Below are 26,264 nucleotides of genomic sequence, written 5' to 3'. Positions count from 1 at the left end.
CCACGGAGCATCTTGGACCGTCTGCTCGGGATAGTTTGAAAACACGGTTTTGTTTGTTTCACTGGGTACCCCGAACGCTCTGTCTCTGCAATCCCCTGGGCTGGCCTACTGTCCAAGTCTCGTTCAGTCTCAAGTCCAGCCCTCTCAAGTCTCAGGTTGCCGGTTCAACAGGGCACCCAGAGAAGCACGCCTTGTGGGGATTGCTGGGTAGGGCTGGCTGCCGCCACCCCGGCTGCCGGCTTCGCCAGGCAGACTTACTGCCTGGCGTCCCGTGTCTCCCTTACACTTGGGAGTTTCCCCGATCTGTGGGCAACAAAGATCAGTCTGGAAATGCAACTCCGACTCACCTCTTTGCGGATTCAGCGAGAGCTCCAATCCTGGGTTGTTCTCACAGCGCCATCTTGAGTCCTCCTCCCTGAAAATTGTTTAGTAGCCAAATTAAAGAACCAACTCAAGAGACTGGTGAAATTAATAATGTTTCTTTCTTTCCTTCTTTCTTTCTTTTTTTTTTTTTGAGACAAAGTTTCTCTCTTGTTACCCAGGCTGGAGTGCAATGGCATGATCTCGGCTCACCGAAACCTCCACCTCCTGGATTCAGGCAATTCTCCTGCCTCAGCCTCCTGAGTAGCTGGTATTACAAGGCACACACCACCATGCCCAGCTAATTTTTTGTATTTTTAGTAGAGACGGGGTTTCACCATGTTGACCAGGATGGCCTCGATCTCTTGACCTAGTGATCTACCTGCCTCGGCCTCCCAAAGTGCTGGGATTACAGGCATGAGCCACCGTGCCTGGCTCAATAATGTTTCTTACTTAACCTAATATCTGGGATGGACTGAATTTGCGTTCTTTTTCTTTGCCAAATTCATATATTGAAACCCTCACACCCAATGCGATAGTTTTAGGATGTGGGTCTTTAGAGAGGTGATTAGGATTAGGTGAGTTCATCAGGATAGAGTCCTCATGAATGGAATTGGTAACCTTACAAGAGTCACAAGGGAGCTTGATTCCTCTCCCTGCCCTCTCCCATGTGAAGATATGACTTCTGGGCAGTGTGCAGCCCAGAAGAGGGTCCTCACCAGAACCCAACCAGGCTGACATCTTGATCTTGGACTTCTGGCTTCTAAAACTGTGAGAAATAACTGTGTTGTTATAAACTACTCAGTCTCTGATATGTTGTTAGCAGCCCAATCTAAGACAATATCCAAGGTATTATTCCAAATGCAATCAATATAAAAATTAATCACTTTCATTTTACATCAAGTCTTTGAAATACAATGTATATTTTTTCTATTGTTTTTCTTTTATGGCTGCCCCCTCACCTGCAGATTGTGGGGGATCCTTATTTTGGGGGCTATTCAGATTGTACCTTAAAGCAGATTTAAAAATTTTTTTAATTGTGGTAAAATATGCGTAACATAAAATTTATCATCCTGACTTGTCAATGTATCACATTTGGTCTTAGCCAAAAGGCTGAGAAGCAATAGACTTTTAAATGTATCAGTGGTATTAAGTTCATTCATAGTTTTGTGTAACCATCATTATTCATCTCCAGAACTCTTCATTTTATAACCTCAAACTCCCTACCCATTAAATAACAGTAACTCCTCACTCTCTTTTCCCTCAGGCAGCCACCATTCTGCTTTCAATGTGGTGTGTATTTTATCCTTACATCACATCTTAGTCAAGGCTAGCAATGCTCACTCAATAGCCGCATGTGGCTAGTGTTGGACAGTGTTGGTCTAAAAGATGCACAGGTTTAGGGAAGACATAATTAGTTTGTCCTGTATAGGCTTCTTCTATTATAGTTTTGGTCAACATCACTGAAGGGCAGAGATCATATCATCCAGGGTTTGGAGCTAACCACACCTTATCTGTTCTCTTGGCTGCAGGTTAAGTAGAGAGCATGCTCATAAGCACATGATTCTGACACCTCTCTCCCCACTAGGGGCATGCGGTCAGGGACCCTTTAGCAAACAACTGCCTGTAACAATGGTGAAGGAAAGGAACTGGGGGCAGAAGTGTATTAAGAAAATTTCAGAATGTTTTGGGGGGAAAAAAGGGAAACTTCTACTTTTATGATCAGAAATCCTCAAGGGAAAGATGGTTCAGAAAGGTTGGGAAGCTCTAAAGTGTAAGAATCAGACAACACAGTCACCAGTGATTCCAGTGAAGAAAAATGAGAAGTAGCTCTTGAAATGTATATGATGCCTAAGGCTGATTTGATTATTTTGGTTCCAAAATGATAAATATAGAAGGGTACTGCATTAGTCTTCTGGGGCTACTGTAGCAAAATACCACAGAATGGGTGGTTTAAACAGAAATTTATTTTCTTGCAGTTCTGGAGGATGGAAATCCAATATCCAGGCTAATTTGATTTCTGGTGAGGACTCTCTTCTTGGCTTGCAGACAGCAGCCTTCTTCCTGTTTCCACATTTGACCTCTTTTTGCATGCCTTGTAGAAGAGAATGTGAGCAAGTTCTCTGCTTTATCTTCTTTTAAAATTTATTTTTATATTTTGTGATGATGGGGTCTCAGTATGTTGCCCAGGCTGATCTCAAACTCCAAGACGTAAGTGATCCGCTGGCCTTAGCTCCCCAAAGTGTTGGGGTTACAGGTGTGAACTGCTGTGCTCAGCCTGCTGTCTCTTTTTATAGGGGCACTACTTCTATCATTCCAGCAACCAACCCACATGACCTCATCTGACCTCCCGGTCCTCATCTCCAAATGCCTTCACATTGTGGGGTTTAGGCTTTTAACAGAAGAATTTTGTGGGGCCAAGATTTAGTCCCATTGCACTACAGATGAATAGCGTGAACCCATATGAGTGTTAGGAAGCAAAGTATGATCCTCAAGGAACTGAGGCTTGGAAAACTTACAAAGGAAAACACAAAAGGCTTCTTCCTTTACATTCAGTACAAGGAGAGGACAAAAACAGGTTACATTAAAAAAATTAATGACCTTGAAAGCCTTGGCAAGCTCTGGAAGCCTGGCAACTTGGGCTGAAAATCCAGGTCTAATACGTTTGCTATAACATAATACCGCCTCCTCATAGGGTTCCATGTTTCAGAGATAGAAGGCTAAGTCATCCTGTGTTTCTGAATTAGTTGCTACGTAAAATTTATTCACTAACATGAATCTGTTAACTGAGCAGTTAAAGTAGCATGTTTATTTTTATAAACCCCTGTCCTCGGGGCCCTTGGCTTGGCTCACTGTTTAGCATTGTATCTACCTGGCTCATGCCAGGAATATGGCAGTGGTTCTTGACCTTCCTTTTCTTCTTTCCTCCTAAGTTGAATCCATCTCTGAAGCATCTCAAATCTGTCCATTATTTTTTCACCATCTCTTCTGTCGAAGTCAGATGCTCGTTAAGTCTGTTGATTCTACTACTTTTTTTAATTTTTTTTTTTTTTTTGATACAGAGTCTCACTTTGTCTCCAGGCTGGAGTTCAGTGGTGCAATCTCAGCTCACTGCAACATTTGACTCCCTGGTTCAATCTGTTCTCCTGCCTCAGCCTCCTGAGTAGCTGGGATTACAGCCATCTGCCACCATGCCCAGCTAATTTTTGTATTTTTAGTAGAGACCATGTTGGCCAGGCTGATCTTGAACTCCTGACTTCCGGTGATCCACCCACCTCTGCCTCCCAAAGTGCTGGGATTACATGTGAGCCACCATGCCTGGCCAACACTACTACTTTTATAGCTTAAATTTCTATTTTCAAGTCTTATTGAAAGGAAATATGCAATTTAAGAATTTTAACCTTTATTATCTGCAGTACTTCCTGCAAATGCTTTCTAAAACCTTTCTAATATGTGTTCTGTAAAACTCTATTTCTTTCATATCCATTATTGACTTCTGCAGATCCACATCTTCATTTGAATATTGAGGAATCAAACCAAGAGTTTATGGGGAAAAGTGAAGAACTCTGCGACTCCCTCATGAATTGCCACTGGCAGCCGCTGGATACAGTTGACTCAGAAATTCCAGATGACACCCCAAAGTGAAGCAAGATGTTCATTAAGCTCCCAGTTATCATATTAATTGTGTTTTCTTTTGTTTAGGGAAAAAAGTAGTTCTCCCAGGAAGGTACTGGATTCTGTATATGAAAACTAGCATCCAGGGCTTACCTGTGATTGACATAAGAGAACATTAATGTAAATAAACTTCACCAGCACATCTGTTCCTGGAAGTGTGTTATATTAGTGAAGTGTCAGAAGAGCTCATGTGGTGATCATGGTAGAACAACCTGTGCTACAAAACCCTCGGAAAATAGGTTTAATATGAGGTGGATTTGAGCTGAACCGATTGTGGCATTGCCTACTATGATACGATTTGCTGCTTTCTGAAACTTCAGACTCTCTTAGAAATTATATCCATAGGCAATGTAAGGTTCCTTGCTTCTGTCTTGTCTAGAAAATGTTAGTTAGAACTGGATGCTTGATCTCCATTTCCTGGCCCCATGAGAGAGAGCTAAAGGTGGTGGTAAAGACTCAATTGAACAGAAAGATTCCTAAGCATCAGGCTGGGCATGGTGGCTCACACCTGTAATTTCAGCACTTTGGGAGGCTGAGGCGGGAGGATCAGCTGAGGTTGGGAGATCGATATCAGCCTGACCAACATGGAGAAACCCTGTCTTTACTAAAAATACAAAAATTAGCTGGGTATGGTGGCACATGCCTATAATCTTAACTACTCAGGGGGCTGGGGCAGGAGAATCGCTTGAACCCAGGAGGTAGAGGTTGAAATGAGCTGAGATTGTACCATGGCACATCAGCTTGGGCAACAAAGTGAAATTCTGTCTCAAAAACAACAAAAACAAATCAACAACAAAAAAGGATGGAAAAGGTTTGCTTGATCCAAACAAACTGTCAACTTTCTAAGATAGAGGAATTAGGCCCTCATAAACGCCAGCCAATGTGTATATTGACTGTGTTCCTTATAAGATTTTTTTTTTTGTCCTGAAATAATCATTGTGTCCTGATACTTAAGTGACCCCAGGGACTGATCTGACTGAGTTGACCACTAGAAGGCTGATTGCTTAGAAGGAAGTTGATCAGACTGTGGGCAAAGGCAATCTGACATCTCTTCTGCTCTGAAGGTGCTTGACAGATGCTAATCCTTGCGTTAACCAGGTTCAAAGACTTGAAACCTGGGTGGAGAGCCAGGTGGGCTGAAGCCACTGTAAAGGAGCTGCTTCTGCCCCATGGTTTCTCAACCTTGGCACTCTTGCCATTTGGGGCTGGACGCATCTTCGCTGTGGGAGACTGTCTTGCACGTTGTCCTGACCTCTACTGCTAGATGCCAGAGGCACCCTGCCCTCCAGTGGTGACAATCAAAATGTCTCTAGACATTGCCAAATGTTCCCTAGGGACAAAATTGTCCCCCCCCACACACACACATAATTGAAAACCACTAGAATAGGGCAATGTTTTCAAACTAGGGTGTATCAGAATCTCCTAGGAGGCTTGTTGAAACACAGATTCTTGTGCATTATCCTGAGTTTGATTCAATAAGTTTTGGGTGGAACCTGACGATTTGCAACTCTCTAAAAAGTTTCTGGATAACAACACTCTGAAAACCACTGGCACAGGGATATTCTCAACTAGTTCAGCTTAGTTCTACCTAGAACAGAGGGTGAAGTTCTGCTTTCACTCTTCCCTCCTTAATACAAGCTGTGCAAGTCCCTACTTTCCTACAAGGCCTGGCTTGATCAGCTTTCCTCCTCTAGCCATATGTTTTGGGGCCTACCAGTATATTCAGCTCCAGGGAATGGCTCTCATGGCATCTGAGTCATGTGTAGTAATCCCATTCTTGTTGCCAGTGATCAGTGAAGACATCTGATAAAATTCTGGCTAACAAGATGTGAGGTGATGTTTTATCTCATTTTTAAAAGGAGGAACAAAAAAAGAGACAGCTGCAGTCTCGTACTGAGCATTAGTTTTAGATGTGATGCCTGGTACTGTGGCAGACATATTGTGACTATCAGGAAAACAATCTTAGGGTAGTGCTGATGCACCTGGGATGGCAGTGAAGGATGACGGAAAGACCCTGGATCCATGATAATGGCTTTGAAGCTGTTGAATTAGCCAACCCTGGATTCTCTCTTATCTGGACTTAGGTGTAATCCACTCTGAATTTTTGTTATTTCTAGCAAAGTATCCTGACTCTAGCATGGATAGATACAGATAGCATGTGTGTAGAGCTGTGCTGTCTGATATCACAGCCACTAGCCACATATGGCTATTGAATTTCTATTTAAGCAAAATTAAAACTTTGCTTTTCCTTTTGCACTAGGTACATTGTAAGCATTCAGTAGCCACACGTTGCTAGGGGCTACCGTATTGTATAGCTCTGGTCTTACAGGACTTAGAGGTAAGACCAGTGCTACGCAATACGGTAGCCCCTAGCAACATGGTAGCCCTGAGATTAGGTTAGGTGGACTCTCAATTTTTCTTCACACTCTTTTTTTAATTGTCCCCCCTCTATAAGATTTTATTTCCATATTTATTATATATGCTCTATGCCTGTTCCTTACACATTGGAAAAAGTAAGACTTATCCCCTCTCTATTCCTCCAGAACCAATTTTCACCTCCTTGGAGGTTGATACTGTTTCCTGTTGCAAATACATGGCTAGTGTGGTAGTCATAAGTAAGTTTAGGCAGGGATTTTAGGTCACTGTAAAGAATTTGGATTTTATTAAAATTAGGAGACAATGAAAGAATTATCAGCATAGGATTGGCATGGTCAGTTTTGCCTTTAGAAAGTCACTTGAAAGGCAGAGGGGCCAAGATAGCTGATTAGAAGCAGCTGCAGTGCTCATGGAGAGGAATGAAAGTGGGGAGTGAATTTTCCACCTTCAACTGAAATATCCAGGTTCTTGCATTGGGACTGATTAGGAAAACAACTGGACCCACAGAGAACAAAGAAAAGGGTGGGGTGATGACCCAATTGGGAACAGCCTGGGTCCAAAGGAACCCCTGCTCCCAGCCAAGGGAAGTGGTTAGTGTGAGTGGTGCAACCCCACTCATGAAACCACACTTCCCCCATGGATCTTTGCAACCTGCAGATCAGGAGATCCCCTTGTGAGCTCATACCACCAGGAGCCTTTTAAACATATGAATGTATGCTGATGCTTTCATTTTGTCCTGAGCTCCCTCATCACACCCTAAATCCAGATCTTCTTAATCAAGCTTCATCAAGTTCTGCATGCCATGTTATATGCTGCCCTACCAAACTGAGTTTAACGATGCTGCCCAAAACCTTAGAAGCATTACCTAACTGCTAACTTCTATTCATTCTCGTCAAGCCTTATTGTGTGATGCTATGCCCCTTACGGACATACACACTGTATGTCATTCAATCTAAAATTCTACTAAATGTAAGTTCCATAATTTCTTGTACCACTAAGAAATATAACACCTTGCCAATTAAACTATGACAATACTTTTTTTAACTACTTATAATTTTTATTTTTAAAATTTATAGGGGCCCTTTTAGACCAGGGATTTGCAAACTATAGCTCATGGTCCAAATCCAACCACCTTGGATTTTTTTTTTTTTTTTCCTTAATTTGGGGGAGGATATATTCCAACTTGGGGGAAGGGTGAGGCATTTTAGCTCTGAAGCCCAATCTTGACATTTCCAGAGAGTTCCACAGTGCCCCGCCTTTTACAGGACAGGATGGAAGAGTCTGTTCTGGACTGGCCGGATTCCCCAGCGTCAAGCTGGCAGTGCTCCTTAGGCTCCTGGGTGTTTATCAACTCAGCAGGTCAAAAGTCTGCAGACACTGGGTGGAGCAGCAGTAAGCCACAAAACTAACAGTTGTTCTCCCCTGGTGCAGCCCTGCCATTGGCGTCTCTCTCAAGGGAAAGAGCTTGGGGTAGACGATGGTAAACATAGGCTCACTACACCGAAGACAGTGCCCCAGAGGGCAGTGCAGCAGCTCTAGGAGACTTCTGGGTAATGAGATTGGAGACAGAAAGTTCAAATCTTTCAGAAAGCTGTGGTAGGTATGATACAGACTTCTCATGGCCAATTCCTGCAGAGGGAGGATGTGATCATGCTCTGTCCCTATGGCCTTTACCTCGGCTGGGAGGAAAACGGTTTGAGGCCCTGATGAAAAGGAAAGCAGCTTCACCTCGGAAACTTGAATGGGAGCACCACAGCCACTGCAGCCGATGACTTTATTGTACAGATAAGATGGCAAGCCTTTCAGGTTTATGTTGTTATCCATGTACACATATTGTAGTTCTCGAGATCGACCTAAATCAAGTGGCAAAAATGCAAGACGGTTTCCAGCCATGGAGAGCTCATTGAGGCTGGGCAGCTGGCAGAGATGGCGCGGCACATACCATAGACGATTTCGGTCCACTGTGAGGTACAGCAGAGAAAGGCACATGTGAAGCCTCTCGGGTAAAGTTAGCAAACAATTGGTAGAAATGTCTAGTGTCTGCAGCTCCTTCAAATCGCCAACCTCTGGAGGTAGGAATTGCAGCTGGTTATTAGCTAATTGAAGATGATGTAAAGCTTGCAGACGACCAATTTCTGGGCAAACTATTTCTAAGGCATTGTCACTAAGATCCAGACATTGGAGTTTTACAAGGGACCCAATGGCTTCTGGTACCACAACTATGTTATTTGAGTGCAGGTATAGTTCCACAAGGTTTGGAAGCTTCTGAGCAAGGTTTTCTGGCAAGGTTGTCAGGGAGTTCCTTTTCATATAGAGTCTCTCCAAGTACTGCAGTCCCTCTTCTTTTAGTAACTCCAAAGGAAAATGGTGCAGATTCCTGTAATTTAAGAACAAATTCTTGTGCTTTTCCAGCCTTGCCACAGAGATCGTCTTACAAAGTTCAGATGCCATGACTGAATATATCCCATCAGGCACACTTGTAGCATTACATCTTGTCAAAATTGGTCCATTTCATAGTTCCATCGCAGGTGGGCTGGTGCACCGCCGCCCTCAGCGCCGGCAGAGCCAGCTCTACCGAGCGCAAACGGCGCTGGAAGGCAAGCGAGGGATGGCGGGCGGGCGGGCGGGGCGGGGCAGGGAGCCGCCACCTTGGATTTAAATAATGCTTAATGAGAGGTAGCCAAGCTCACCTGGTTTCCCTTTTGGCTGCTTTTGCACTACAATGGGAGAGGCAAAAAGCTGGGACAAAGATAGGATGGCCTTCAGAGGCAGAACTATTTATCTGGCCAACCCCTGCTCTTGCTTCATTTAGACACTTTTTAAAAAAATCACACTGACCAGGCGCAATGGCTCACACCTGTCATCCCAGCACTTTGGGTGGCCAAGGCAGGCAGACTGCCTGAGCTCAGGAGTTCAAAACCAGCCTGGGCAACATGGCAAAACCCTGTCTTTGCTAAAAATACAAAAAGTTAGCTGGGTGTGGTGGCAGTGCCTGTAGTCCCAGCTACGCGGGAGGAAAGGCAGGAGAATCACTTGAACCCAGGAGGCGGAGGTTGCAGTGAGCCGAGATTACACCACTGCACTCCAGCCTGGGTGACAGAGCAAGGCTCTGTCTCAAAAATAATAAAAATTAAAAATCAAATTTATTTTATTTACATACAAGATTGTTATAAATGAAATAAACTGGTCATTTCTTTACAATGAATATGCAAGAAAACATGGATTTGTGGTCATTTCTCTAAAAACAAATATGGGCTCCACTGAACTCAAATTTTGGCTCTGCTGATTTGTTTTCTGTACCCTTTTCCCTGCCAAATCATCATGTCATCTTTTGGAAAATATTTTAAATAGGATCAGCAATAAAGACTGGGCTTCTCATTTGGGATCACTGCTAGGGCTGAATCCTCTGACAGTTCTGTAGGTTAGAAAAAAACATTTTTTCCTATACCCTTCGTAGTTTTTAGTGCCCTCCCCCACCATAATGGAAAACATTAACGAGAGAAAAGCTGACATTTATTAACATGTGTACATACCCAGACCCAGAAGATACCCAGGGAAAAATGAGTGACTCTCATAGAGGTGGCTTAGAACTCAGGCTTTAACACCTGTGACCTTCATCTCAAAGGAGATTGAGGGAGGCAAGTTATGGAGAGGTGACTAGGAAAAGCACAGTAAACACGGGTAAGGTTTATCACGCAAATTTAAAAATCAGTCCCTTCTCTATTGATGAGCATCTTTATTGATTTAATGGACAGTTCGGTGGCATTAAGTATATTCATGTTGTTAGCTACCATCACCACCATCCATCTCCAGAAGTTTTCATCTTTCCAAACTGAAACTTTGTACCCATTGAATAATAACTCCCCATTTCCCTTCTCCTCCCATCTCCTGGCAGCCACCATTCTGTCTCTATAGATTTGTTTCTTCTGGACATTTCATATAAATGGAACCATATAATATGTGATCTTTAATGTCTGGCTCATTGCACATAACAAGTGGAGAGACGGCGAGCAGGAAGTGAGGTGCGGGAGAGAAAGAGAGAGCGATGGGAAAAGAGGACACTGGAAGGAACAGGGTTACTGGAAGGAAGATCTACTCTTCCATTCTGCAGGTGGCCCTAAGGAGCAGCTGTAGTAGGTCATCGTAGGGGATAATTACAGGCTTACAGAGGGGAAAGGGCAAAGCTGCTTAGAAGAGGGTCCAGGGTGGAAGAGCAGAAAGCAGAAAGTCCTGGCAGTGCCTTTGCTTCCAGGGCTGGAGCGGGGATGTGGATGTGTGCTCACCTCACCTTCAGTTAAAGTCTGAGGGCCTCCTTTGGGGAGAAGGAAGGGACACCGTTGTGGAGAGTGGGCTTCCTTCCTTTCTCCTCTGCACCTCCCCACTGTGCAGATGCTGGGGGTCTGAGCAGTTAGGGTTCTCAGAAGGGCCTCATAGACAGTGCCAGTGGTTTCTTTAGGGTTGTGTGTGGGGGGGGGCGTTTTGCCTGGAGCCTGGGCCATGAACTGGAAGTGTGGACTGACTTCTTGCCTGGCCACACCTCCCCGCCACCCCATCCTGGGCTGGAGCCTTGGGATCAGCTCACGAGTGCACACTGCTTTCTGTGGGAATCAGTAGGCTCATGGTTGCTTGGAAACCATTCTGGTGTCTTACAAACCAAGCCTCTTCACCTGGCTTTCATTCACTGCACACAGGAAGAGCCCGCAGCTAGCAATGCTGTGCACACTGTGTGGCCTGGAACGTGAGAAAGGCCACAGCTAGAGCTTCTGCCAGGGCAGCGCCACTGAGGACAGTCACAGGTCAGCTGCAGAACGATGCCCCTCTGCTGCTGAGTCCCCAGTGGGGTCCCACTGCTCCCTCCATTACCCTTATAGGGCTCTCTCTGAGTGGATCTATGCCCTACTTCAAATTTATTTTTAGCATAGAAAACTCTCCAGAGCGAAGAGCTTACCTGCTTTATTCAATGGGTTCTTGCAGCCCAGTATCAGCCTTAGCCATGATACTGTAGGATTCATAGGCTGATTCATAATCCCTGCTGACATATCCTTAAAAGACAGGGTAGAGGCTACACACCACTCAGCCCAGCCCTCTTCTTTCTGGAACACCCCCATTCTCCACACCCCCAGCTCCCGGCACCTTCTCTGGACTAGAAAAAGCCCCATAGCATCTTGCTTCACCGACGACACAGTGAGCAGATGTCCTGTGCAGAAGCGCCTTGCTTGTGTGAAGTATGAGATGAGGCTCTATTTTGCTTTCAGTTGGTGGCCCCACCCTTCTGTTGTGTTCTTCTGTTCTCACAAGCGTCCAGATCCTCCTCTTCATCTCAAGGCCACACCTTATGCTTGTCCACTCTGTCCACTTCCCTGAACCCTGGGCTGGGCCTCCTGCAGCTTCCCTCCCTGTGGCTGGTAATCTAACCACCCACAGTTGCCATTTGTCTTTGGTGCAGCCCATTTCCCCACTAGAAATAGCGTTCAATGAGACAGGTTCCAGCAGTCCTCCCGTGACCAACCCGCGGGTAACGGTTCTGCACTCGGAATCACACATGCTCAGCCCTGCTTCAGGGTTTTGCTTTTGATAAACCATTTCTCTTATCCTTAGTTTTTGAAACTGCATCTTTCTGTGTCAGATTTCTTCCTCCTTAAAAACCCAGCCCCCAGGGACTTGCCTGTTTCATCTTTACCCCAGCCCCCTACTGGCTTTCCCATTTAGCTAGGAGATACTTTTCTGACACTTTAGGGATGGCATCGAGGGGAAGGAAGCTGGGCTCACTGCGCCCTGCCCACCCCTGCCTTGCCTTAGCCTTCCCTAGGTTGGTACAAACCCATAGACCCTCTCAAGTGAGGGCTTCATTGGCAATTTGTCCAGACAATACCAAAGGAGGGTCCACAGGGGAGGGGACGAAGACTCCAGGAGTGTCACTGGTTCCTTTCAGTTTACTCTCTGGTCTCTAGTGCAATGTCCATGAAGATCCTCAGTCTGTCTCGGATGTCTTGAATGGTGCTGATATAGTCCCACTGTCTCTGCTCTTTCTCACATTCTTCTCCAGGGTCTGTTCCCAGTGAGATCCTTGTGCCCGATGTCTTGCATTTGCATTTGCATTGCAGAGGCACTGGCTGCACCAGGAAAATGAAGTCGAGGGACATCTCTCCAGGTCTCTCCCACTGGGGGGCATGGCCCAGCTGCCCTTTCTGAGTCTGATCGTTGGATATGAAGCCTTCTTTACCCACCTTGCGCACCCTTTGCTCTTTTAGGCTGTCTTCTATTCACTGCCACAGGCCCAAATTTTAGTCATGATAGATCACTGAGCTCCGTCCAAAATACCTGGCTTGGTAGGGTCTTGGCTCCTGCTGGCTCCCTGACAGAGAAGCACACACCCTACCTAGGATGATTGGCAGCCTGGAGGCTCAGGAAGGACAGACTGTTTGCTCTGCAGCCCACCTGCCAAGGTTTTGCTGCGCTCTACACAATGTGTGTGGCTTGTATTGCGAAAAACACTTGTTGGCTTATTTCCTAAATGCAAAAACTCTAATATGCTTTGATTCAAAAGGAAACTTCCTGAGATTCTGAGGCTCTTCTGGGACCTCCAGGTAGAGTGGTTAGATAGGAGGCCTGAATTCTGGCAGAAGGGTGGGACCAGGGATGGGACAGGTGTGAGTTTTCCACATTCTGTCTTGACAGAGAAGCCCCAGAAAGAAAGAGATTAACCCAGAACGTTGGAGAAAGTTGTCATTAAGAGGCAGGTGAAGGAACTGGGAACTGGTTAAAGAAAAAAAAAGCGGGGGAAAAAGGGTGGGGTCCGGTGTACAGAGAGCAATTAGGAAAACTGCACTCCAGGAAGTCAAGGGACGCGTCTCAACAGAGAGCCTGGGTGACAATGTCAAACGCCACCTAGAGATTATGTGCTGGAGGCCTGAGCAGTGTCCTGTGGATTTAGTAAGGCTGTTGGGGAGCTCAGCTCCAACTGCTGCTGTGGGGTGAGGGGAGGGCGCACTGGTGGCCCCAGGAGGGAAGGAAGGAGTGGGCCACTGGCAGCCTGAGGAGAAGATGCCCTAGAGATGGGAGGGGCTGGGATTTCTGGATAGAGGGAGAAGACTGCAGGGGTCAAGTCCTGGAGAGGTTGGGGAGAAGGGTCCTGAGTCAGACCTTGGGAAAGAAGAGGTCCTGTCAATGGGCATGTGGGAGGGTTGGGAGGCAGACGAAGGCCGCTAGGCTCTGAGCCCTCCTTTCCTCAGTGAAATAGCTGCTGAGAATATTTTCTGAGTTTCTGGCTAACAGTTGCAAAAAGCCCAGAGGAGATTGCAAGAGGTGAGGCAGCTGATCAAAGCCAAGTGGAAGGGCAGGCCCTGAGGCCCAGCTGAGGAGGGAGGGAGGCAGAGGTTCCCGGCACAGTGGCTGTGCGCCATCAGCTTTCCTGCAGCCTGAGCGCCTGTGGAGCTGGGGTGGAAAGGCAGAGCGGACACTGCCCTGGTTCGGGGCTGGTAAGGAGGCTGAGCTGAGCTGTACGGACAAAGGCCCAATGAGGTGGATGCTGGTGAGAGGAGCTCAGCAGTGAAGGAAGGAAGGGAAGCCTGGATGTCGAGAACCCAGAGGGACCCTGGAACCTTTCCATGAGATTGGAAAATGGGAAGTTCTGTTTTTTGCAATGACTATATGATTATCTTTGTAATCAGAAAAAAAAGTCCATTAAAAAGTCAAACTACCCGAATGCCAGTTAACAGTGTAATGGATAAATAAATTGTGTATTTCTATAATGGAATACAACAGCAAGATGCAGCTTCCAAACATAACTGTCACACATAAAATGGCTAAATATTATTAGCAATCATTTGTGTAAGGTTCAAAACACAGGCAAACGTAAGCCGTGGGGTTAGAATTCAGGACAGGGATTACATTTGTCGAGGGAGGTCACAGGAAGGTCCAGGGAGGGGGGCTGGTTGCTGACCTTGATGCTGGTCACATGGGTCCATGCAGTCATTGGAATGCACTGGCCTGGAAATTTATGACACATGTGTGTATTTTTCCCTGTGTTTATTCAATTTCCGTCAAAAGTTGACTTAAAACCAAAAAGACTAACATGAAGCAATTCCACTGGGCTTTAAGGCCAGTTGCTTCTGCAGTCACCTCTAGTAGATGTTGGTCCAGCCAGAAATGGCAACTGTCAAAGTAGTGGTAAGCCTTCTTGTCCCCTGCTCAGGGGAAGGGACCTTTGTCCTGGTCCCCTGTCCTCCATTCAGATGATCAACCACACCATAAACACAAGAGGCCATTTCCCCTCTTGAAGCCTCTGCTCTCCACCTGCAGCTCTGCAAGTTGTACTCTGCACTGGGGGGCTCATCTGAGGGGCAGAGACCCAGCCCCACGCAGCAGGCTGAGCAGGGTCCAGCTGCCCTAGGTTCGCCCAGAGGGGTTACCTTTTTATAATATGTCCAATGATATACAGCAGATTCAAAACAGTCCTACTGGGGGCTTGGGGGCAAACGCTGCTGATACATTGCACGTCCGGACTGGAAAAAGGAATTTGAGTGTTCCGTGATATTGTCACACTAACAATAATCACAGTACGTATGGTGGGCAAAGAAGTTTCTTGTGCTCGAAGCACTTGGGTGTACATCATCTGTGACCAGGGCTTTGCCCAAGTTCTGGTGAGAAGGGTAGAGGCATCACTCCTGGCTAGAGTGTCTACTCGGGGTGGCCAGGCTCTGGATGTGAGAGGGCTGGTTTGGACAGGGTGGTCAACAGTCCTTCTCCCCCACTTCTGTGCGTCATCGGCAGACTGGATGGATGTCTGTCATTCGTTTGCAAAATACATGTTTCTGGGGTTCTGCGCACCCACCCTCATTCTGGGCCGATGGAACCCTTCTGTAGCCCTGAACATTCTCTAGTGCCTGCTTCTGAGTCTGTGAGAAGCCCCTCGGTACAGGTGGGGAGCTGAGGCCCTCCCTCCGGCTCCTGCTCACAATGGCCCCTAAGGCTCTACATTTAGCTGCCTGTGACAGCCGGGCTCGTCTTTTTGTTCTACAGGACACAGCTTTCTTCTTTTTTCTTTTCAAATATTCTCCAAGCCTTCCTGTGGAGGTTTTGCTCTTTAAACAGCTCCTTTTGATTTTTCCCCTTACCAATAACTATATTTCATCATCGTTCCTCCTCCTGAAATTAGGTGCTTTAGGGGGGTATATTTGGGGCCCCCTCTGCCACCAGAGCATTCAATATCATCACATGGGCATCGGGAGCCTCCATGCCCCACCACGGAGCCCTCCTACTCCAGGGCCTGTCACTTTGGAGAATGAGCCCACTTCCTCTCCCCTCTCTGTGGATTTGGAAACTCTGTATTTGAGGGAGCTGCCAGGTGTCTTAAAGAAGAGCCGTGCCTAGGTGTCTCGTCCAGATAAGAGAGTTGGTAGTCGGAGCCAAGAGAAGGGCATTTCCTCCCGAGGGCGGGAGTGGCCTCACTCAGGGAGGAGTCACTGCTCTCGTCATCATCCACACAAGTGATGTGTCTGCAGGGACAGCCCTCTAAGAAGCTTTGGGGATATTTCAGGGCAGTTAGGAAGATGGGAAGTTGGGATTAAGGAAGACACAGCTTTGCCTTAGCGGTTTGCTTTCTGTGTACAGTAGAACTGTGTGCTTAACCAGACCCTGGCAGCCTCCTATTCTCTGTCTTACTGCAGTTTCTGCTAGGCCGTGGCCACTCACCACTGAGCAGGGCTATCGCCCAACCTCTCCTGCCCGCCTCCGTGGAGATGCCGCACCAATCACTCCACGCCAGCCCTTGTTTTTCCAGTTCGAGGGTGCTTGCGGAGAAACTGTTCTACACTTTGCTTTTCTACCCCTCCCCAGGCCTGTCAGTTGTCAGATTCGGCGGGTCACTTTTGTCGTTGTTCCACTTTCTTCAAATCCCTTTCCACGGCTTCCTGATCACTGACTATCACAGGGTTGGTGCCCATCAGAATCTTGTGCAGCTTGATGCTGATTTGTTTTTGTTTTTTTTTCCTATTTTGGTTGAAAAACTGCCCTGATTTGCGCTTTACTCCCAGCAGCTTAGAGCTGTTCATCCAGCCTTTGCGTTTGGTCTCAGAGTCCTGCTGCGTCTTGCAGTCTGCACTGGAACTGGGGATGCGCAGGAGCCTGGGATGAAAGCACTGGTGCTGAAATGCACACCTCCAGGCCTGGAGTGGGAGGGATAGAATGGAGCCGTGGTTTAGCCTGAAACAGCCTCGGGCCTGTGGAGAGGGTGGCAGCGACGGCTGCTCAGTATGGATTGATTTGGAGCTGGAGATCATGGAATTCAAGAGCAAGTGAATAAAGGGGCTGAGAAGAGGGCTAGGGGGAGGCTGAGAGGAGCCGCCTGGGAAGATGCCCATGATGTGAAGAGAGGGAGAAATGTGAGGTCGTGCAGACGTCTAAGGTGGTGCAGGCCAGCTCAGGGAGGCTGTGGGTGGGCATTGGGCCTGGGGAACAGCAGGGAAAGGTGCCTGGGAGATTATGCCACACTTCTGGGCCACTGGTGAGCAAAGGCTCAGCAATGCAGTTGGGACCTCTCTTCTGCAGCCATTCTTTGTAGCTCTGCAGGCTGCCTTGGGCATACTCTGGGGGGCTTGTCTCTGGCTGTGGCTCCAGCTGCTGCCCTCCCCTCCCCTGCCTACCTGCTGTCTGTCTGCCTGCCTCAACCACACAGTCCATGGAAGCCCATTCCAAGGCAGGTGGTAAAGCCACTTATCTGGAAATTAGCCTCCCTCCCTCCCTCTGCCTGCCCCCAAATCCAGTGACCTGAGATCCTGCAGCCAGAGCCTTTCCCCACCTGCTTCCTTAGTCCCAACAGCTCTCAGCTGGTATGAACAGTCCAAGGAGAGGTGAAGGCTGTTCGGGCAGGACTGCAGGAGGGGAGCCCTGCTTGTCTTGTGACTGTTCCCTCTCCAGGTGCTATGGATCTGAGGCATCGGCATCGTTAAAGAGTGCTGTGACATTTTTTGTTTTTGGAATCTAGGACTCTGTGACTTCCCATTCTTCCTTCTCATTCTCTGTCCGCTCTTTAAGACCTGGATGAAGCCCTCACCCTCCACGAAGCCCGCTTCGTTCACTCCAGCCCTCTGTCACCCCAGTCCTCTGGCAACATAGAGCATTTTCCGCAGCCCGTATTCATTTAGCTTTTATCATGCTCTATTTAGGCGTCACTCTGTTTTACTTTCAAAGAGTTCCTTCGGCATCTTTTTCTGTCTAGCAAGATGATAAACTCCTTCTGCCCTGCCCTTCCTGACTTGAGGGATAAATGAAGGCTTGTGGGGGCACTCGGGGAAGCTGGCCTACATGCTACCTGCCTGCGTATGTAATGGTGGCTGATGGTTCAATATTAACGGGTACTGAATAAGCCTGGTACCTGCTGGAGACAGCAATGACATTTGCTCTCACAGCAGATGACAGGGTGATGGCAGGCATCTCTGGATGTAAGCGATGAGACCCCCAGGTGATGAAGGGGTTAGACTGGGCACTTAGAGCCCTCAAGGGACCAAGGTGCAAGAGAAGGCTCAGGCACCCCAGGGTGGGGGTTGAGGGAACCAAGAAGAGGAAAGTCTGCTCAGGAAGGGTGTAGGCTTGGACACTGTAGGGGACAGATCCAAGAGGCTTCCTAAGTCAGACCTCTCATCTACATTGGACAGGATGAGAGCTTTGGAGTCACTGCTTTGCCTATGAGACCATGGAGACATGGAATCCATCATCATCCCTGCCAGCTCAGCTCCGGGGACAGAACTGAGGAGGGAAGATAGGATACCCCCTCCAGGTCCTGGAGCTGGGGTCCATGGCCAGGCTCTGGCATGCCTGGAAATGGCACATTCCAGGTGGTCGATAAAGACCTGTGGGATTGAACTAAACAACGAGGGATTCCTAGATTATCCTTAGCATTGTCTTACAGTTTAGGAGGGGACAGAACAGAGTGGGAAGTGGGGGAGAGGAACTCAGATGTGATTTTAGCCAGGGCTTGGTTTATACTGTTATGCTTCTCTTGTGATACTAGTTTGATGGAAAGGCAGCAGGGGCGGTTCCGGGTGAGATGATGAGGGCAGGAACCCTATCGGAGACAGGCCAGGCAGACACTGCCCAGAGAGGCATCTCAGGAGGCCAGGACAGCCAGCTGCTTCTCCCTTGGGAGGAGGCCTCTGCTCCACCCTCCATTCCTCCTCCCCTGGGCCTCTCTCCCTTTCTCCTTGTGTGATCTTACGCTCCTGCAACGGCAGGAGGTATAGACTTACTCCCAGAATAGAAACCATCTGGCTGCTCCTGAAACACTTTTTCTTCTGTGCACTACTGGCTCGTCTTCGTGCCTCCACTCCGCTTAGACGTCCCCCTTGAAAAGGTCGTCTCTGAGTGCCTGTGGCTCCTGGGCCCACCCCCAAGTCTGCTCTGTCACAGTGGTACCCGTTTTCTTCACAGCACTTATCATTGTCAGGATTTATCTCATCCATTTCTTCTCTTTGTTGGGTATCTCTCTTGCTTCCTTCGAAGGGAAGCTTCAGCAGGCAGATTCGTGGTCATTCTCAACTGTGCTGTGCCCCGCAGCTTCCAGAACAGGGCTCACATCAACAGTGCCTAAGGAGTATGTGTTGAATGGATGAGTGGCTGGATGACAGCACATGGAAAGGCACCAAGTCTCACGTGGGGTGGGGTCCTAGCAAACCTCCTTGTCTCTCATCCCAGGATTCCCTGTAGGGGAGCTGCTCGGTGAGGAGAGGGCCTGCTGGGCCCTGGTAGAAAATCTGTCCTGGGCCTGGGCCTGCCGCTGCTTGCCCCTAACAGATGGTATGCTAAGCAGTCTGTGAAGTGGGATGCAACTCCAGTTTCATTTGAGCCTGAACCCCACAGGCAGGGAGAAGAAGGACCAAGAATGTGTAGTCCTGCTCCCCTACCCAGGTACAGGCATGCTCTTGAGGGCCAGACAGTGCCGAGGGGCTCTGAGGGCTGGGGAGGGAGAGGCGTGGTCCCAGGCCTCTGGCTGGCGTGGGAAGTGTGGTGCTGTGCCTAGGCAGGGCTGTTTCACCTGTTTGCTTGTGCCCCCGAGCATTTTGGGGATTTTGGATGGAGGCTTACCCTGACCCCTTTCCAGCTTTAGCACGAGAGTCCCAGCCCCATCGTCTCTCCTAACTGCATCATCACTGCCACAGCAGAGCTCCCAACACAATGAGGAGTTAAAGGAAAAGAGGCCACCTCGAGATCCCCCTCTACCGGCCAGGCCACAGGTTTCCCCCACCTCAGAGTTCAGGAAATGTTGGAAAATGGAGCCAGGACTGGGGAGGGATCTTCGGGGAAGATCTTCAGAACTTCACCATGGAATGAGCTGATAATACCCGTATCTTTCTTCTAAGACATCTAAGTGCCTACCCCTTTTCTATACTTGCTAGGGAGTTTGAATCGTTTCTCTTTAAGAGAGAAAATTTATGGGCTTGGGAAAAAGGAACCCCAAACTTACACTGGTCTGAGTGGGCATATTTGGGGCTGGAGTCCTTCCCGTGCAAATGTATCTGCTGGGCAATGCTGAGTAGAATTCCACAAAGGAGAGAAAGGGCAGAGGAGAGCAGGTTGCCCTTCATGCACCTCTGTGTCTTCTTTGCCTGCCCAGCCTTAGCTGGGGCCCACATCACTAATGAAAGTTCCATCCTTTTCCCATAGCATCCCCAAAGAACATTCAAATTTGAGACTCAAGGAACCTCTTGGACTCGGTGTCTAGATCCAGGAAATGGAGAATGAGCCATGACTTTGGACGCTTCACCCTTGCCCATCAGGCTTGGAATTGATAAGCATCTCTAGTTCCGAGCAAGGTGCCCCATTGGGGTTTCCTCTGCATGGACCAGCCATTTTCCAAACCTGCCCCCATGTCACCCCAGATCCCTATCCCACTCACTTCTCACTCTTTGTCCCATCTCCCTGAGTGACAGGGCTCCTGCCAGGTAGGCCCTGTCCTCCTTTCTGATGTTGGGTCCATTCCCCATGATCCCTTTCTTGCTTGTGCCTTGGGATCCCGGGCCAGCTCAGGTAGGAGGCAGGACTCAACTCCAGACCAGACTGAAGACTGGCTGACACAGAAGAGGCACCGAAAGCACCTCTCCCTCCATCAGACATGCCCACCAGCACCATGACAGTTTACCACTGCCATGGCAATGCCCAGAAGTTATCGTCCCTTTTCCAGAAATTTCTGCATAATCTACCCGCTCCTTGAATGTGATTAAAAGCTGGGTCAAGATGACTGCAGAATTGTCCCTGAGCTGCTACTCTTGACATGCTGCCTACAGGGTAGCCCTGATCTGCAGGGACGGGACAGTCATGGAACTGAAACGTGCTGCCTAATGAAGCTCTCTTCTTCTACCACTGGCTCACCCTCGAATTCTTTCCTGGGTGAACTCAAGAAACTTCCTGGTCTAAGCCCCAGTTTTGGGGGCTCGTCTGCCCTTGCATCACAGCTTCCTCTTCTGTTCACAGCTGCTGCCACCTACTCACCATTCTAAGGTTCCTCTCCCTGCCCCTCAACAGCGGCTGCGGATGGGAGCTCTGGCTCCTGCTTTTTTGCTATCTCCCAGTCAAGTGCAGAGTCCCTGTGCCACTTAAATGCATCTCAGCTAAGAACAGAGAAAGGGATCGCATAAGGATATTCCAGAGATTCGAGAAATCTCAAAAGTGATCATGAAACATTTGCCTCTGACCAACCAGAAACGCCGATGGGTGGGAAGGGCCTCTCCTCTAGGTGAGTTCGTGGGTCTTCAGGCTCTTCTTCACTTTGGATTTTCTGGAGTCTCCTGAAGGTTACCTGAAATCTTGTTTGCCCTAAATATTGTATGTGGATTCACAAGCTGCAAGAAGTCAGAGGGGCTGGATGGGGGCCAAAAGCAGAGGAGTCAAGCAGCACAGCTGGGCCCCATTGAAAGTGAGGCCCCTGTCCTAGTTGGAAGCTGGGGTGGAGAGCTGCAGATGGGTGGAGGCAGTGACAGGGTTCGGTCCACGTACTGGTCATTCAGACTCCCCAGAGCCGCAGGACTCCCATAGGTCAGAGAAGACCTGGTGGAGGGCCTTATGTAAACCTCAGTGTGTGATGCAGGAAGGAGTTTTCCCAGCAGAAATGCCTACACAAAGGCTTTCAAAGGAGGGACCTGTGGGGACCCATCTTACCTCCTTATGGTCTGGTTCACAGGTTCCCCTGGGTGGGGCTAATGGAATCCAAGCTAAGGTGTCTGACTGCAAAAGTCTTCAGAAATGCTGTGTTTGTAAGGATCAGGAATTACGTTTTCTGAGATGCAAAATATCCTAGTTAATGCGTTAACAGCTAAAGCTGTTCAGGTTTCTGGGAATACACAGGCTTAGGAAATTAGAGCCGGTGAAGTTGTGGGGGATGGAAACTAAGAATTAGCTCAAAACAGTCACCAATGCAGAAACCTGCCTGTGGCACTTTGGCCCCTGACAGTGGGGAAGGCAGAGGAATGACAGTGGGGACTTGGGTACCCTACTAGCAGAATGGAGTAACAGAGAGGGCAAGAATTGCTTCCCAGGAGACTGGGCTGGGAACAGGAAGGGGACTAAAATGCTGCCCCTGGCTGAAGAGTTTGGCAGTACAGAGGAGCTGGTGGCAGGGCTCTGAATCCATACGTAAGAGCAAGGAACAGGTGGTTTCGGTGTGGGAGAGGGCTTTGATGTCTTCATGGACTTTGGGTAACATTCACCATATGGTGGACCAGCCAGCTTCCATGTGAAGAAGCCATCTGGGAGCAAGAGAACAAACCCAGGAATACAGCCGGAGAGAGAGGTGGCCTGACATTATGGCTAGATTGATATGGAAGCTTCTGGTTTGTTCTAGAAAGAATGAAAAAGGCGGTGCAGATAATCATCAGCTTCTGGTTCTGTGTGTAGCAAGGCATTTGCTGCAATTCCAGGAGGTAGCAACCTAGGCTTTGATTCTGAAAGAAGAGGATTGACCTTTCTGAAATATCTCTAGGAGTCTGCTGAGGGCCAGGCTTGGTGAGTGCTGGGAAAAGCAGCAAAAGAGAAAGGACTTACAGAGTGCCTACATAAAATGGTTACGAGTAACACATAAACAAGGAACAACAAACTGCAGGAGGCCTCTGAGGAGGAAGGCCTCTCCATGCCTCACGTTCTGGTGCAGAGTAACCTAGGCTGCGTTAACATAAACATTGTGCTCAAGGATGTAAAACCCCTTCGTAGCACTATGACGTAGCCAGACTTGTAGGCTCCTTGTAAGGCCGGAGTTCCATCAGCTGTACATAGATAATAAGCCAAATAAAACCACATGTTCTTGTTTTGTGAAACTTACAAACCACCACTGTTATCAATCCTTGGGAACTTCCATGTGAAGAAGCCATCTGGGAGCAAGGGAACAAACCCAGGAATACTCCGGTTCACTGATTCACTTCTTGCTCACTGATTCACTCCACCTGTACCCTGTAGATCAATGTGATTGTAATTACAAAATAGTGTGGATGATCAGAGCTCGGGGCCTTCACTGTCTCTTCCAGAGTAATAAAATGATGGCCCCCTGGTCCCACTTTCTCTCTTAATCTGTCTTTTTCTCATTCCTTTGTCCCACAAACTCAGGGTACCCACAGGTGACATAGGGCTAGTTCCCTACAGGTGAGTTGGATTCCGTATGGAATTTTTACTAAGTGAGGTCTGGGTAGGAAAAGGGAAGGGAAAAGCTGGCCCTGCCTGCATCAAGGGGTTCTGGGAAGGAGAATAAAGAGAAAACTCCTTCTTAAGTCTTCCACTTCAGAGTGGAAGAACCATCACAAGCTAAGTAAAGTCAAATGAAGGGCAAGTGCCCTATGGCCACCTGGACACGCACCTGCCCCTTGGCCAGCTTGCATGGGCAGGCTGAGGAGGTCACTGAGGCTTAGTTTTCCTGACCTACCCTGATTCCACGTGCTGTAAGCAGCACCCAGAAGGCTGTGTGGCTACAGAGGTGCCCACCAAGGTCACTTCAGTGTGGACACTAGACTGGACCACGGAGACCCACAGCCAGCTTTAGAGTGCCAGCCAGAGTGTTATTCCAGCCAGAAACAGGAGCCACAACCCCGCACCCAGGAGGACAACGAGTCCCACTCTGCAGACAGGAGCCAGCCACACCTGGGGCCTGGGGAGATGCTTCCTGATTCCAAATGGGATTGAACTTCAAACCAGACTATACATTTGGGCAATTTTTTTAAAAGCTGTCAATCAAATAAAGGCATGCCATTTTCTTTACCCAGTCATTGTGTTGGTTAAAGGTTGCAGACCTGCCTGCCCCAGTGTCCGCCATCATTATCAGGGGATGTAGCTCTTCCAGCTCCAAGAGGCTTACTTGGCTGCCAGCATCCCCTGCTCTTTTCCAAGGTGTTGACAGGGTCTTTAGTGTTGAGAAACAGGGAGCAAAGTGCTGACATTGACCCACACCACAAACATGGCCCAGCCCCAACCAGGCCTTGGGCTGTAAGTCCTGTGTCCTGCCAGATGGGCTAGGACCCAACTGTTTGGTGGATCAGCCAAACATGCACCTCTGAGCTTGGACTCTAGAGGCTGAGCCTGGCTTACGCCCCCCAGCTCATGCCCCCCAGCTCAGGGTCCAGGTGATCCCAGGAGGCTGGGTCAGGTGACTGCCTCCTCAGGGTCAGGGGACGAGCCTTGTGGGCAATGGGTTTCCATGGCAGCCCTCAACCAAGGGCAGTAGGGCCAGACAGGAAAGAGTCAGAGATCACACACTAACCCCTTCCTCCAGGGCTGGGGAGAACTAAGGGAGTCTCAATCCAGACTGGGGGTTACAATATCAAATAACAGAGCTCATAGAGCTTGGGAACCTCCTGACTGGGCTCCTGGCCTAGGACTGTGCCTGGAGTGGGGTCTCCAGCACAGGTGTGGGGGTGGTGGGGAGGAGATGCCTCAGGTCTACAGTGGGGAGCCAAGACATCCCAGGAGGGTGGAAAATCTCTCCCAGGGCTTGCCCCATTAGCCGGCATAGCAGCCATGCCCATTGCTATATGAAGGTAGGCAGTCCAGTGCTGGGGCACAGGCCATTGGGACCCCCTCCATCTTTCTGCTCTCCTTAGGGTGTCACCTCCATCTTTGTGGTCACAAGTGTTGATGTTCTGCAATGCCCATGCCCAGAGGTAAAAGACAGAGGCCAACAGGCAGACTGGGCCCTTTTAGACCTGGCACCTTCTGCTCACATCTCCTCTGCCAGCACCACCTTGGGCATTCCCTGTGTGCAATCACTACAGATGGCCAGGGAGGAGGGGTCCTGGGCACAGCACCCTGGTCACATCTTGACTTAGCTGCCTCCCCCATCAGCTTTTCCCCAGGCCTCCTTGGCCCCTCCTCCTTCCCTGACAGGCCCCTCACTTTGGGAGCAGAGTCGTGGCTTCACCAACCTTCCTGCCAATTGGGCTGTTACTGTGGATTCAGAAGGATAATCCCTGCCATTAAGAGTGGGCCATGCTGTGCTGTGTTTCAGGCTGGGGCTGCACAGGGCACTGGAAAGCACAGAGAAGAGGAGCAAATCCCAGCCTAGAGAGGGCAATGGGGGGAGGAAGAGACATCTAAACTAAGACCTCAAGGGTGGACAGGAGCAAGCCAAGTGAACGGTCCTGGGAGGGCAGTGGACAATACTAGGAGCTGGGAAGAATCAGCTGGGGTGTTGCCTGGAGAACTGGGGGCCAGGCAGGCCTGTGTACACAGGGCTCTGTGGGCCCAGCAAAGAGGAGTGAGCAGAGGCAGAGTCTGGTGTGGGCTGGAGAAAGGCCTTGGCCTGCGGGTGGCACAGGCCAGGTTGGAGGTAGAGGGCCGATTCAGAGACTATTTCAGTTATAAGGCAGGGATGACAGAAGCTGAGCTCAGAAAACTGTGATGGAGACAGACTTGGAAAACAGATCCCACAAGGCTTAAAAATTGATGAAGGGTAAGAGGTGGCTAGTAAGAGACAGAGAGAGACAGACATGGGGAGAGAGATGGACAGAGACAGAGAGAGAAGGCTAGCCGGGAAACCAGTGCACAGGGGTAGCTTGCGCGGAGGGAGAGGATGGAGGAAGGGGAAAATTCAAGCAGAAGAGGCCGTGTCCATTTGCAGAAGTTTCGTATAAGACCCTGGAGGTCCCTGAGGAAGAGATGGAAGATGTGGGTATCTGGCACAAAAGCCTGGAAGGGTCCCTGAAGATCCAGCCACCACCTAGTTATGCAGTTTGAACAGGGGCTGTTGCCAGCGGGGAAACGTCCTGTCACTGAGAACCAGGAAGTTAGGTGAAGGGCAAGGAATATGCAAAATGAGTCTCAGCTCTCCTTTGAGCCACCTTCTGGCCCGGCAGAGTCCAGTGGCAGGTGGATGTCGGGAGCCCCGCCCTAGGGACCTCCTCCCTGGCCCCATCCCATCTCCTTGACTCACTGCACCTTCCTGGCTTCATTGTGAGCAGGCTCTGATTGGAAGGTCTTGAGGCTAGCAGGGAAGAAGGTGGTGGAATCCTGGAGTCTTTCAGACTCTCCTCATAGTGGGCTTGGGGCAGTTTACACCACCCAGTGCTCTGGCCCATCACAGACATGTGCCCCTCTAAGGATCACTTCCCACGTGAGTTCAGCCACCCCCAGGGCTAACCCAGAAAACTCTCGCCGGGCTCCTGCAGAACTGGGTGGAGGCAGTGACTTGGGTTTTCTTCATCAGCTGTGCTCTTATGAGACTGCCCAGGGCATTATGTTTGCTAGAAAACAAAGGACCTTGGAATCAAGTAGAGGGGCAATTAGAGTTTTAGGGGTTCAGCCTGGAGTGTCCCAGGGGCCAAGAGGGGAGAGGGGTGGGGTGAAGCCTTGCTTCTGGGTGGCTGCAGCACACGGCCTGTCCTGAA

At 48.9% G+C, this 26,264-nt stretch overlaps 1 protein-coding gene and 1 long non-coding RNA gene across 21 annotated transcripts in view; one reads left to right on the top strand and one right to left on the bottom strand.

Annotated features, from left to right (window-relative positions):
- Positions 1 to 26,264, top strand: part of LOC128931277 (uncharacterized) — a 189,570-nt gene that overhangs the window by 30,188 nt on the left and 133,118 nt on the right. For 2 of the 19 annotated variants that reach the window (XR_013534091.1, XR_013534075.1), the window contains exons 5-6: positions 543 to 631; positions 1,037 to 1,051. The exons of 16 other annotated variants lie outside the window; for them this stretch is intronic. This is a non-coding gene — a long non-coding RNA (uncharacterized LOC128931277). Of the gene's footprint in view, positions 1 to 542; positions 632 to 1,036; positions 1,052 to 20,070; positions 23,644 to 26,264 lie in introns of those variants that run through there. One more of the 19 variants, XR_013534093.1, reaches the window with a different exon arrangement.
- LOC103789497 (leucine-rich repeat-containing protein 28-like) lies at positions 7,001 to 8,978 on the bottom strand. 2 transcript variants are annotated; one of them, XM_078368926.1, is made up of 2 exons: positions 7,979 to 8,978; positions 7,001 to 7,833 (listed from the first exon to the last, which is right to left on the bottom strand). In XM_078368926.1, exons 1-2 carry the CDS (start codon positions 8,860 to 8,862, stop codon positions 7,764 to 7,766), a joined length of 954 nt encoding a protein of 317 aa, XP_078225052.1. In that variant the 5' UTR covers positions 8,863 to 8,978; the 3' UTR covers positions 7,001 to 7,763. The 2 variants fall into 2 exon arrangements, with proteins under 2 accessions (XP_078225052.1, XP_078225051.1); XM_078368925.1 differs by having other exon boundaries at positions 7,001 to 8,978.

This window comes from Callithrix jacchus, chromosome 4 (genome assembly GCF_049354715.1).
Source record: "Callithrix jacchus isolate 240 chromosome 4, calJac240_pri, whole genome shotgun sequence".
NCBI lineage: Eukaryota > Metazoa > Chordata > Mammalia > Primates > Cebidae > Callithrix > Callithrix jacchus.
Note: the sequence above shows the minus strand (reverse complement) of the source record. Positions and strands in the feature narration are given on the sequence as shown.